Source organism: Colletotrichum orchidophilum, assembly GCF_001831195.1.
Source record: "Colletotrichum orchidophilum strain IMI 309357 chromosome Unknown Scaffold_61.1, whole genome shotgun sequence".
Taxonomy (NCBI): domain Eukaryota; kingdom Fungi; phylum Ascomycota; class Sordariomycetes; order Glomerellales; family Glomerellaceae; genus Colletotrichum; species Colletotrichum orchidophilum.
Genome location: NW_019173017.1, coordinates 168,838 through 182,150, shown reverse-complemented (window position 1 = coordinate 182,150; position 13,313 = coordinate 168,838). Strand labels below are relative to the sequence as shown.

At 48.4% G+C, this 13,313-nt stretch overlaps 6 protein-coding genes across 6 annotated transcripts; 3 read left to right on the top strand and 3 right to left on the bottom strand.

Annotated features, from left to right (window-relative positions):
• Positions 1-2,033: 2,033 nt before the first annotated feature.
• On the top strand, positions 2,034-2,465 carry CORC01_07583 (uncharacterized protein; the record flags this gene model as incomplete). Its single annotated transcript, XM_022619219.1, has 1 exon — positions 2,034-2,465. One exon carries the CDS (start codon positions 2,034-2,036, stop codon positions 2,463-2,465), a length of 432 nt encoding a protein of 143 aa, XP_022474298.1.
• A 943-nt stretch (positions 2,466-3,408) lies between these two features.
• On the top strand, positions 3,409-3,771 carry CORC01_07582 (uncharacterized protein; the record flags this gene model as incomplete). The annotated part of the gene is made up of 1 exon (XM_022619218.1): positions 3,409-3,771. The coding sequence occupies one exon, from the start codon at positions 3,409-3,411 to the stop codon at positions 3,769-3,771; it is 363 nt and encodes a 120-aa protein (XP_022474297.1).
• Positions 3,772-6,927: 3,156 nt separating this feature from the next.
• CORC01_07581 (uncharacterized protein) lies at positions 6,928-7,550 on the bottom strand (the record flags this gene model as incomplete). The annotated part of the gene is made up of 3 exons (XM_022619217.1): positions 6,928-6,973; positions 7,039-7,181; positions 7,260-7,550. Coding segments are annotated over 3 exons (480 nt in total), but the record flags the coding sequence as incomplete, so codon positions are not given.
• Positions 7,551-7,891: 341 nt separating this feature from the next.
• Positions 7,892-8,310, bottom strand: CORC01_07580 (uncharacterized protein; the record flags this gene model as incomplete). The annotated part of the gene is made up of 2 exons (XM_022619216.1): positions 7,892-7,968; positions 8,118-8,310. The coding sequence occupies 2 exons, from the start codon at positions 8,308-8,310 to the stop codon at positions 7,892-7,894; spliced, it is 270 nt and encodes an 89-aa protein (XP_022474295.1).
• A 2,917-nt stretch (positions 8,311-11,227) lies between these two features.
• On the bottom strand, positions 11,228-12,499 carry CORC01_07579 (mandelate racemase/muconate lactonizing enzyme domain-containing protein; the record flags this gene model as incomplete). The annotated part of the gene is made up of 1 exon (XM_022619215.1): positions 11,228-12,499. The coding sequence occupies one exon, from the start codon at positions 12,497-12,499 to the stop codon at positions 11,228-11,230; it is 1,272 nt and encodes a 423-aa protein (XP_022474294.1).
• A 398-nt stretch (positions 12,500-12,897) lies between these two features.
• CORC01_07578 (uncharacterized protein) lies at positions 12,898-13,089 on the top strand (the record flags this gene model as incomplete). Its single annotated transcript, XM_022619214.1, has 1 exon — positions 12,898-13,089. One exon carries the CDS (start codon positions 12,898-12,900, stop codon positions 13,087-13,089), a length of 192 nt encoding a protein of 63 aa, XP_022474293.1.
• Between the last annotated feature and the right edge of the window lie 224 nt (positions 13,090-13,313).

Genomic DNA, 13,313 nt, shown 5'->3' with positions numbered 1-13,313 from the left:
CTTGAAAAAGCATCTCTCCCCCGCATCTATCATGTAGTATTCTTCGGTCTTCCAGAGGAGAAGACTGAGGATCTGCTGGTTGAGGGTAGATAAAGATGAGTTTGGGGATATCTTGAAGGAAGAAATGTGGTAAGAGAGTCTGATAGAAAAAAAAGGAGTTGACCGTTTCGCTCCTTCTAATTCTTTTCGTTCGTCTGAGCAGTTCCTTTCCCCCAAAAATGAACTGCTTTGGGACGAAAAGGCACAGCTGCCTGGATTCTGCCGCGTTTGCACGATGAATCTTGGCGACAACCTAAATGTCCTTCATCTTAAATTAGATGAAACCAAAAAGCTCAGTGGAATATGTCGGAGCCGGAGTCATCGTTCAAAAATTCGTTCCGTTTTACCTAGTTTACGACATGAGACAGTTCTGGATTAATCAGGCTCACACACTGATGGCACTTTTGCCGCGCAGAAATTGAGTGAGCGTCAAGCTTCAACAAAAATCCCGTTACGAGTCAGACCGCGTACGGGTGATCATACCAAGTTAATAAATTGTAGCTAATGTTATCCAGATGTAAATGAACGGAAGAATTCAGCCTAGTTTCCATGTTTGATGTGAAAGGGGGCCACGTGGAATATTAGCACGTGGCAGGCAGAAACATCTGTCCTGATGCAGTAGTGTATTTGTGACAGATTCCTGGACACCATAGTGTTTATATAGCGCTGAAAGATGTCAGATTGCCGTAGCAAGGCGTCTATTAGATGTCGTAGCTCTGATCGATACCCCGAGGCCGCATTCTCGACCCCTGCCTCAGTGATAAAGAGACATTGAGTGCGCAAGCGAGACTCTCTCTTACCAACTCTAGAGACTTCAGAGGTAAGCTCGTTAATACTGTCTGGAAGATATCCATGATTCATCGTTGTGTTGTCTCAGCTTCCTGTGTAGATAGACTTGTAAGTCACTGCGGACCCTATCACGCGAAGTTGGACGTCTTCAACGAAGAAGTGGTCATTATATCCGAGCAGGGTTTGTGCTAGAAAATCTCGAAATGATACAGGAGATTTTACTTCATCGGACACCCCCCAGGTGAGCCGGAGGTTGTGGACGGAGTGGCGGACATGATTAGAGCCCGGAAGGACTGAAACGATGAATAAGTGGGACTGTTCTTTCTGAAATCCGAAAAACGTCCGGAGGCTCTGAGAAGAAGAAAGCTTTCGAAATGGACTGAACAGTGTATGATTAATCTAGTCGAGTGTGCAGCTGGGTGAAACAAGTAGTAGTCCAAACGTCTGGTCATGAGAAGATAATGAAACAAATGTTGAAGTGCTCGGAAGATACCACTAAGCGTCGTGTGATTGGTTAGCCAGTGGAAACCCTTCTCTCCACTGCCTCCTATTCTGCGTTCGTCGCCGACCTGATAACTTCAATACAGGATAACTACATGTAGATAACTTTCACAGATAGAGGCCAGCCGCAATCTCTGTGACGATGAAATAATGGATTCTGTAGCAATCCTTTCAGCTAAATATGATATTTGTAGGCAAAATTATTTTAGGCAGCAAGCTCAACTTTGCGGCAATGCTGAGGTCATCCGCGTAAGACAAGAATTCTCTCGTTGTAGCTGCGCCGAGGCACATGGAGGTAATTGTCATTCCCAAAGTCTTTACCATTCGTTAAATTACCGAAAGTGAGACAGCGGCTTGCGGCGCAGCTCCGGGTAAGTCCAAGGTGTCTTACAGAAAACCTAATCCTCCAACCAGACCTGTGAACCCTTGCGCCGACGAATCCTCCGCTGCGCCCGGAATCCTTCCGATATCGTGGAATAAACGCAGCGATCTGCTACGGTATATCGCCGCATAGCCACGGGAAAATGAGGTTATAAGGCTGCTTGGGCCCAAAATGAATTCGCGACAGTTCTTCTTGTCCTCATCTTGCCTACTCCATCACATCACCTGTGCCTTCTTCACACATTTCGAGGTTACTCCTGTATGTAGTCCGTTGGTCCAAAGATTTAGCCGCCCACCACATCAAACTCAAGCAGTCTTCGGAAATGCCTGCTGTTCAGCTCTCCCAAGCAGCCAATGGCGCCCTCCGCCACCTCTTCTCCGCTCGCGACAGCTTCGACGATGACTACAACCGCGCCAGGAAGCAGGCTCAAGCAATCGGCGGAGGCGTCATCGCTGTGATTGTTATCATCATCGTCATTATAATCGGCTCAGTCATTGCCGCCTTCTGCATATGCAGTCGGCGAAAGAGCCGACGAGCGAAGCAGGAGTTGGAGATGAAGAATTACGTGGGCGGAGTTCCGGTTGCCGGTGCGGCGACGGCGGGCAACATGAACGGCCAGACACATAACGGCGAGAATGAATATGGGTATAGCAGAGGATACGTTGCGAACGACGGCAAGAATGCCCAGAACGCATCGGATGCGATGCCCCCGGCGTACACTGCAGGAAATAATGGTTCCACACCAGCGAACTAGATTCTGAACAGATATCACTACATGTACTTATCGAAGACACGAGAGAAGGAGAACGCAGAAACAGGATGACGACTATAGACTTGGCGTTTGGGAAGAACAATAATTTAGGATGTTTCTTTTGTAACTTGAGGGAATCTGCGGAATTCCTGTCCAGATGGTCACACATGTTCCATACATATTCAAAGCGAATTGGACAGTAGCAATCACCTGCAATTCAAGGATTGTACCAAATTTGTATGCAAGTTCAATTGAAATGCTTTTTTCCAGTATAGAAATGAGTACAATTGCATAACTATGTACAAATAAATTAGAAAGAAAATTCCGCACGAAAACAAGGTTTTCATCAGCCAAAAATATTGAACGAGGTCGTCGCCGAGGCCTTGTGCGTGAAAAGCGCGATAGAAAGTCCTAGTGCTCAAGCTTAGAGCCACCCCAATTGAGCTTGCTGAATACCATGTTCGAGTCGTACTAGGCACTAATATCCTCCATTTCTTGCAGATAGCCCGGTCCGTAAGTAGGAAAAGGCTTCTACCACTCGACTGCATCGCCTATGTAAAATAACTTGGTCGCCAATCCCATCTCCTGGTTGATCTCTTAGTAATGCGCCGGGAAGTTCTGGGATCAAGCAGTCATGCAGAGGTCATCCTCGTGCCGGCCAACGAGGTGGTGATTTGCCACCCTATGAAGCACAGTCAGTCACGGTCGGACCGACAGTAGGGGGGGTCGTATTACGATTGCCTCTACAGTTCAAACGCATCAACACTTGCTGTGCAGTACGTGTGACTGATGTACGGACATTTTTTAACCTTTCACATCCCAGCTATACCATAATAATTGTAAATTGACCACCACTGGAACGAAGGGATTGCTCTCACCACCTCCAACTATACTTCAGTTTTCTCGATAGCTTCTTCCAGGTACTTGCGCATCCACAATGGCAGCTATGAACGTGACTCTCAACCAGATTTGGTCCGAGGCGATGTCCGAGCTGAGACTGCGACTCACCGATGCATCGGGTGGCACTCTTCTACCTCAATCTCCAACCGGAAAAGGATGGCTGGCATGTCTTGTTTTGTCACTTATGGACGGACTTCTCGACAGGGTTCTTCGTTATCAACAAGAAGATCCTGCGCGACGGGCGCGGGACGAGAGGCGAAGAAGGCGGTTGGGAGTTTGGGAAGAGAGGCATCACAGCGGGCTCGAAAAGCTTCACGAGGTCCTGTGCGACTTGGACATTCCTGACATAGACCTCAATACGGTTGATATGCATGAGTGGTTGGATTACGCGTTTCAGCGATCGTCGTGAGCTTCCAAGTCCAGGGGTTGGGCGCGTTGATCCATGGGCCTTTGTTTCCCCTGGGAACTTGAAGAACGTTGAGACCGTGAAATGGCTTGCACCATAATTGGAGTGAGATGTTTGCTGCGCATGTGAATAGGATGGGGTATGTTGCATGTTCCCACGAAATAGAGCTTACCCTGTGCTTACAATTCTTTCGTAGTGACGGATCTTATCGCACAGAATGCCCACCGCGGACTTCAGAACGCGAAAATTTGAGCCTTGTTAGATGTTATCCGAAAAGTCGCCACGACCTCACAGCAACGTTTGGCTGGAGCGAACGGCAACGGGGTGAGTCCAAGGAAGGTAGACCAGATAGAACGTAATCTTGAGAAGCGGAGCAGATTTTGGGAATAAAGTCGCAGAAAGCGCAGACTGCAATTGAAACGCAATGCGGAGATGTATCTTGAGATTTTAGCAGCTTTTCAGTCCGACAGACATTGGAGTCAATTTGAAGAAGTTTGCTCTTGTAAGGGAGCGACAGGATCCTATTTAGTCAAGGTGGCGAATGAACATATGGAACAAAAAGACACGAAGCTATACCTTCTTCTAATGACGCCATGTCAATAAATAAGGTGGGCAAATTCGAAAGCATCCGGCTCATTTCACGAACAAACAGTAAAGAGACACTGATTCCATGTTATGACTAGAACACCAGACTATTTCGCAGGCCAATATCCGCTCTGTGGGTGACACTCTCACTTTAAAGAAGCCGATTTCTCATCCGAGTTGCTTAGCCTACACGAACGGGTCGGGCTACTAGTAAGGCACAAAAAAAATGTAGAAAATATCCAAAGACGTCGAGCTCAGAGAGCGAGGAGCAAAATCACCTCCAGCTATTTACATTGCCAACGAGCCTACTGCCCGCATTTATCTTTGCAGGTCATTCTTCGATCCATGGCTGTCATTTTCATGTCGTTGAATCCTCACTGGGGTCCAAAGGGACCCCAGGTTGCCCATTGTCATTCGTAATATCTTGTTCCAACTGATCCAAGCCCGGATGCTTGGTGGTTGGGCTCACAATACTATCCCAGAAGTTTGCTGCCACTTCCTCGATGACAAGAAGCGCGTCTTAGGAAGGAAGAATTAAATCGTCCCCGCAAAAGTGTTGCAGGCCATGAAGACAAAGTTGAAATTTCATTCAATGGCATCGAATCCGAGTGACGCCGCATGCGATAGCCAGATTGCCGTAACAGCATGGGTGAGAAGCTCAGGTTTCATCCAACACCGACGTCGCGAACGTCGAGGGGAAAAGTCTCTGCTTCCAGCACCCAGTTTAAGGTCTTGGAGAACAAGAATCATGTGAAAGCGAACAGGAAGATGAAAGCGACGCGTCCCCGATAATCGGTTATCGAAAGGGATTCGGTTAAACCCGTCGCTTTAGCAGTTATGGGATGAGTTGCCGGATGATGATAAAAGAATCTGTAGCTTGTAAACGATTACCGTCAACGCAATGCTATATGGATCCTTGAGATGCATTCGAGTGCTAGATAAGTTGTGGCAGTCACTAATGATCCTCGCTACGTCGCTCTTTGTAACAGATTAGACGAGATTGTCACGTTCTCTAGGTTCTCATATTGAAAAGCACGTCAATACTATCACCGATGACTATTATCTTCGCTAAAATAAACCGCTCCAATAACATATCTCTAAGCCATGACTACTATGCTCATATAAAAGACATAACCTCTGACTGCCTGTCATCGCCTGTCGCTGGTGTGCTGGGCGTCGTCCATGGGGCCGCTTTCGAACCAAAGCCAAAGCCCACGTCGAAGATGGTAATGCCTGAAAAATACGCACCCATTTCCCGCAGCGATGTTATTATTTCCACAGCGACTTCCTCGTCCTCCCGGGTTACTGAAACAAGGCTGCCCAGGTAGATTCCATCCACACTGCATAGCTGTCGCAACCGTATCTCACATTTTGCGGCTTGATTCAACAATTCAAGCGAACCGACTTCCAGTCAAACTTCTATTCCTTCGCTTTAGCTCCCCTGAAATCATAGCAGCTAGATCCAGTTTTACAAAGTCATGCATTTGTCTCTGGTTATCATATTGTCAAATTTCGAACCATCGAAACAAGAGGCCTTGGGTGCCGTAGCGAAATGTCAATTTCAGTATCTTTCTAACCCCTGCCCAAATGATGGAACACGAACGTTCAAGATATGAGCCTGGCTCTCGATCTCGCCTAGTAACTCCCTCGCATGGCCGACGATTCCACCATTCGCCATCTCGTCCAAGATGTAGCAGACCTTACTTATAATCCTGTGTACCATGAACATTGTGGTATCCAAAGCGTAAATAGGCAGTAGAGTTTGGACAACAATGGAGCATTGAATGGCGGCCCAGTACTCGTACTTGGTATCATAAAGGCTCCGGTAAGTCCAGAGAACAGTGACCATGGAGTTTGCGTGGTGGATTTGAAGGGATGTGACGTCCCAGCCGGCAAGACAGGGAGTCGTAGTGCTATTGCCATAGGCAGAAACGATCTTTAAGGCGGCGGATTCATAGCTGAGACTTTTCGTTATTAGCGATCCAACATTACTCGTTCATTATTCAATACGTGGTGATCCAGGAAAGATGACAAGAATGATTGACGCGACTCACTGGAGTGAAAGGACTGATGAAGCGACGCTATTGCCCCTTATCAAATGAGCCGGCAAAGACGAATTCCAGCGATGCAACTGTTTGTATACGTCGATGCAGCAGACGGAGTCCAGAGTAAGCGCACGGATGGATTGTTCCATAATTTGGTAGAGCGAATATTTTAAACCGAAAACCTGTAGTTGAGAGGGAGCCTCAAGAATATGAGTCTGTGGGTTTGGTGTGCTCAAGTCGAGCCAGTGACTTTGATCCTCAGTTATTTTCAAGACAAGCGGCAAAGAGACTATGAACTCCGGTGAAAATGACTCGGCTACTTCCCTGTAAAATCGGCATTTGTTCAGCACCATCTCAATCGGAGTTTCTCGACTGTCGCGAAAGTCAAATTGAAAAGGAGATGTAGAGAAGTACTATGGCGGAGGAGTGGACTTACAAGAAAAAGCAGTAAAATCCCCAGGCAATATGAGAAATAGTATGCCAGTCCCTTAGCTGACTTGGTGTCCCCATGTCTGAAAAATTAAATGTACTATATTCGCCCCTTTCGAAGCCCAAGGCTAACCACGCATCCCGAACCATTCCCGGAAGGTTTCTATGAATTCCAAATGTTACCAGTGACTTTTCGTTGCAAGTAACGAACCAAAGAATAGCTGCCCCTTGCAAGAAGGTCAATGAATTTCCATTTTTATCGAACTCGAGCAGGCGACACGCTTCTTGTGCAAATTGGTGGGCGAGAGTGACAGCATTTGGATCGAAGACGTAACACTTTTTCGCTGAATGTAACTAGAGTTGACTCAATATCAGTAAAGAGATGCCAAGCTCGAAAGGGCAGCAACCTTTGCCGAAAATCCAAACACTTACGGCGGATACGGCGAGGATGGCATTGACCAGGAAGGAAGAACAAAACACCTTCTGGCTTCCTAGCGTGAGCTCAGGAACATCACTACATAGATCGGCAAAGAAGCGTCCCTTGTCGACTATATTTGATAGTGTGCTATCCCAAGTCCAGAAAAGATGCAGCAGATGGGTGAGCACTTGATTGTCCTGTAAAACATTTGTCCAGCGAGAGATAGGCAGGGCCCTGTATGAGTCATAGTTGCCAACGAATGGTGACCCCGTACTGTCAGCTGGGCTGAATTTGTAAATCGGGATGTTGATCTCGGAGAGTCTTGGTCTCGAATATGCTGTTATTGTTTCTGGATCAACCGTCGTTTCTTGATTCGTAGCGCTGAGTGGTGGGAGGGGTTTTTGAACCGTTACGTTTTCTCAATCGAAAAGCAGTGAGCGGTTTTGGTTCGCAGTTAAAAATCTCCGCTCGTGGGAATTCTCACTTATTTCATCATCTATCCCTTCGTCTACGAGATCCACCCGTGCAATCGACTGAATATTATCATCAAGGTCCTTGAAACGTTGCAGTTTGTGCAAAATGTTTTGAACAATTTCGCCCTCGCTCGACTGGATCAACTCCAGGACCCTGTGGGCACGTCGGTTTGCTATTGATGTGCGAGAAAGTGCCAGTCTCTGGGCTTGCCGCTCAGATAGACCCTCTGCGACTGGGTAAACGCATGGGCTATTCACGTTCAAACATCCAAAGCAACTTGGCCGAACGCCATTGCACTGTGACAATCAGTTGGGTTGCCTCTGAGGTGAAATTGCCAACCTCTGATAGATGATGAAGAAACCACAACTGCGCTTGAGGAGTTGAAGGGCATAACTGACTTTTACTTTCCGCTTCCGGCAGGCTAAAGAGAATTAGCCGTGTGTTTTTGACCATTAGAATGCCAGACAACATGCCATTGCAAGCCGCTAAAACCTGGTCTCTTTTCGGTTTCGCCGTGGGGGGCCGAATCATTGCGGGTGATCCGATGGGAGTGGACGGCAAAAGACGTCTCAATTTAGGAGGGTCTGACATGTCTGGCGCGCTTGACAGGGGGCACTGTCGTGAAAATGCCAGGCAACATGGTAAAATTGAAACCAAGTAGGTCAAGGGCCATTGGGTAGACTGCGCATCGGAAGTTGCATTGTCAAAGAAGCACAGAAGTGATCCACGCCAGCAGAAGGCGTTAATGTGGAAGAGATTCCCTTACATCATCCGCACTCCTCCGGCATTTGTTACGCATCCTAAGGCTCACAACGCATCTGACATGGTGAGAGGAAGACAATTGTGGCAAATAGGAAAGTCAGTCCATTGTGCAGATTGGTTTTTTGCAAGGTCCTGTGGTAGGTCGATCCTCATTTCTACGGGCGCAAGGGATTCTCTGGCAGTTAGAAGGGCACCAAAAAGAAAACCCAATCAAGCTAGGTCAGCACGATGGCGTCCATATGACATAAGTTGGTGTCAAGCCGGCTCTGGGAGGAGAAGGGGAAGGATTTATGGGGCTGCTAGCTAATACCCAAAACGATGTTGTGGCTCACATTGTGCCTCGGCCACCGACAACTGGCCAGTGTGACACTCCTGCGTATCCTTCATTTCGTTCCGCATTGCATGTATCCAATGTGAATGGTCAATTTCTTAGTGCAGCATCATATGGTCTGATAATACGACTTTCCACTTTAAACGACTTTCGACATGACATGTTTGCATTCTTGATGTGTTGTAGCGACAGATTAGTTTCGCCAAATAACTGTTCACACTCAAGTTTTCCTTGACTTGATCTTCCTAGCGAAGGCCTACCTTATCATATATCTACTCAAATTTCTCTCTTTGTAATCATTACTTGTATTCAGGATTAATGATGGGCTCCGAAGACAAAACTGGCTTGAAGATTGACGACAACCTACAAGCTGCACTGCGCTCTGAGATTTCTACGGCAGCATTCAGCTTCAGGAGCCTGATACCGGCCGGCCCCGACCTTTTGTCCATCTCCTCAGCACGCCCTTGCAGATGGCAGAGACAGGCGGTCCCAGCGGCTAGCATGAAATGCCGCAAACGAAAAGTTAAGGGAGGGTGTACGTGAACGCCACAGGCAATAGAAAGATTCCTATATAAAGGTCAGGGTGAGTAACAGAACGCTTGAATAACCACATTCGATTCTTTCGCATCACCTCTAGGGTTAATCATGGGCTTCTCAAACATGCACAGCCAAATTGAACAACGGAATACAAAACTTTTCGCCCCCCTGCCATCCCATAGTTGCCCGCCGAGCTATCAATGCGCACCTCAACCTTGTCCGTCTGGGGAATCTTCTGTTACAGCACCGGCTCAATACGACTAGCAGCTTTATATCAAGGGCTGTGAGCACCTCTTGGCCGGTGGCTTCAGGAGCCATTATTGATAGATTGTTCGAAATTGGGACCGCTCCTCGTAGTACAATAGTCGCTGGTCACCTTGGGGCGATCCGATGACACGCTTTGTGTGAGGGTCACGGCACGATTCTCCTCAGGGAGCAGGTTCAAGGCGATAGGTGAGTTACGACGACCCGCAGATTTAGGTGTAAACACAAGACGTAATAAAAAGAAAAGAAAAAAGATGTCACGCTCTCTGAACGCCGCGTTCTTGTAACATAAAGGGTAATGGCGAAGTTATGACTTGCGATACCGTTGACGCCACCCTGGCACGCGGTCCCATGACGCTTTGAGAACTGATACTGGCAGGGTGGTCAATTGCAAGCCCCTTAAATGGTAAACAATGGCGGTGCGCGCGCTGGATCGATCAGTTACTATCAGGCGAGACCCCAGCCTCTGGCCACTCCTAAGTGTGTTAGGCAAGGCTTTTGTGTATTGAAATACATAGACAAGGTGAAGCCGTTGCGTAATTACTCCGCACTACGAGGGCCACTTTACTGCAAGAATGTAATGCGGACCTTTAGGCACCGCAGTTGACAGTTCGATCGGATTTAGAGTATCTTTCTGGTCATGACTGTGCGCTTCGGAGAGCAGGCTTGAAGTTTGTAGGGCGGGAGTTTTCGGCATCGCAGGCGTGTGTGGTTAGGCACTTTACGGGTATTGCTAATTCAGGAGGGGGGGGCGGGGGGGTGGGGGGGGGGTGGGTGGGGGGGGGGGGGGGGGTGGTGGTGGTTAGTGATGTTGGGGGAGTGTGGAGGGGGGGGGGGGGGGGGGGGAGAAAAAGCCGTTTAACATTTAACTCCTTAATAATCAAGGGTTTTCAATATCTAATGTTTGGACTGGAGTGAGGTTTATAATTGTCATAAGTTTAAATATCAAATATTGAATAAAAAAAGTGTAAAATGTTAAATGGCTTGATTTAATTACGAAAATTTCGTACGCCAGATCGTAAATATATCTACTAGATAGGGCGAGCTGATTAAATAGTCGGTCTATAATAAGCAGTATTTAGCGGCAACATTCTAGGCAGCGCTACACGTAGCGCTGCAATAATGTTTGCTTTCTATGGAGTATTATGACAAGAAATTGATGGTAAAAGGTGCCTGCCACCGCCCACGTCGGTTAGGACCATCCCGAAGGGCTGTTGGTCCCCATCTGACCTCCGACTACTCTCCCTGGACGTCGGCTTATGGTTCAGGGGGAATTATTCCGACATTATCCAATAAGACTGACATCAACATTGGTACCGGAGCGTGCCATCTAGGTCAAGGCTCGTGTTGACAATAAGGCGTCACTAATTTGCACAACCTTTTCCGATGCGGAACAAGTTGCTAACTGTCCTATCAGTTGGATCTTTCAACGACTTCACAATTACATGGATGGGGCTTTTCGGTTTCTAATACTCGCTGTTGGCATACTTCGTGTGAAGTCTGCCCGAGAACACTTTCCATTATTTCACGGATGTGATGTGGCAGAATAATAAGATGTGACAACATGAATACCAGAGGCTTTGACATCTCATAACCAAGTTATCCAATAATCGTCTACCACTTGGGAACAGCGGGAGAAAATTCGGGTCGGAACTTTCTTATGTAGGTTGTGTCATCACGTTTCCGCAGCCCGCAGTCTAAGTAGAGTTGATGAAGACGTGCCAGCTTCCTCCTATCCAGCTCAACGCCCAAACCAGGCGCCGTGGGAACATGTACGCCGCCATCAGTCCACTCCAGCGCGCCATCAACAACGACATCCTCGTCCCGGGGCTTCCATGGCCAGTGCGTATCGCAGGCATAGTCCAGGTTGGGCGTGGCCGCCGCAAGATGCGTCATGGCGGCAAGCGAAATGCCCAGATGGCTGTTGGAGTGCATGGAAAGCCGCATCCCCCACGTCGCGCAAATGGCCGCCAGGGTCTGGGATCTGCGCAGGCCGCCCCAAAAGTGATGATCGGCGAGGATCACCTGGACGGCATTCTGGCGAATGGATACGGGCAGGTGAGAGAAGGCGACGACGGCCATGTTGGTCGCCAACGGCATCGGAGCCTCTTTGGCGACGGCAGCCATGCCGTTGATCTCCGGGGATGGGTCTTCGAGGTACTCGACGATCCCATCGAGCTCCTTGGCAACCCACTTTGCGGTCTCGACGTTCCAGGCGGCATTGGGATCAAGCCGTAGAGGAACACCTGGAAAAGCGGCGTGTAAGGCTTTGATGGTGTCCACCTCCTGGGCTGGTGGATAGACGCCGCCTTTGAGCTTGATCGCCTTGAACCCGTATTCGTCCATGATTTTCTGGGCTTGCCGTATAACGCCGGCGGTGTCGAGAGCCACGCCGTACTCGTCGTCAGGCTGTCCAGGGTGCCCTGCCCATTTGTAGAAGAGGTATGCCGAATACTGAACATTGTCCCTGACGCGGCCGCCGAGAAGGTCGCTCACAGGAACCCCCGCAAGCTTCCCTTGCATATCGAGACATGCCACCTCAAATGGAGAAAAGACCTGATCCGCGACGGAGGCCGTGGTCACCATGCCGGCCATGCCGTCGCCGCCGGTGCTGGTGTCGCCTGTCAAAGAGTCGACGCATAGTTGATAGATTGTATTCGTGTCGTATACGGTGCGGCCCTTGATTCCATCGGCCGCAAGCTGGAGACGAGCCAGGTGGGTTGAGTCTCCATATGATTCTCCCAATCCGTACCCGTCCTCTGTGACGACTTCAATGATGCTTCGTAGTGCAAATGGCTCATGTACACCAACACTATTGAGAAGTGGCATGTCATGGAATGCCACCGGTGTGATTACAATATTCTGGATGATGCCACGTCGAGACATGATGCCCACTCCCGTGTTGAATGCTTTTGTTTTTATTTCTCTATTGTCCTTTGCTTCGTCACTTTTTATTGACATGGATGGCGGGACTCGGTTAGCTTTTGAAATGTCTTTAGCCAGACTCAAACCCATAGCTTAAAATGCGGTCATCTACGCGGGGTACTTTAGCACCTTAAGGCAGGATCAATCGCCATGCGACGGACAATAATCCGTCTGCAGGATGGAACGCCGTCTTTTCCGTGGATGTTGGGGAACGACCAGGATCGGCAGACGTGTGACATCCGAGGACCCGAAGGTCTAAAGACGGAAAACTGTATCCGAGTCGTACCATCGGTAGTGATCTTTTGATGGATAATGGAAGCAATCCAACTTTTCCTTTCATAATCTATCCAACACACTGTATGAATCGTCAATCTCACTGTTATCCCAGAATCGGCCGGCGACTGATACCGTGGAATCAGACCGGCCCCAGAATCGACTTACAGGAGACCTCGCACCTCCCCGGGTCAGCAACGCATACGATAGATGTAAGGTGTTGGTCTTGGGCCGATGATATATCTCGGTTCTATATTAGCTATAATCTAACATGTTGATTCCTGACGAAAGACTTCCACCCACTTTTGCGCTATTATCTCGTCCAAACAGAAAAGAAAAAGAAATAAAATGAAGTTTGCGTTGGTTAAGGATCATGAGCAAGCACCTCTAGGATTCCTTTAAAGACTTCTACGAGGACACCCAGGCCGTTTCCCCAACATCCTGTTGATGCTTGACAATTTTCGTCGCGCCCTGACATGGCTTAGGGTGTGTTCAAGTTTTC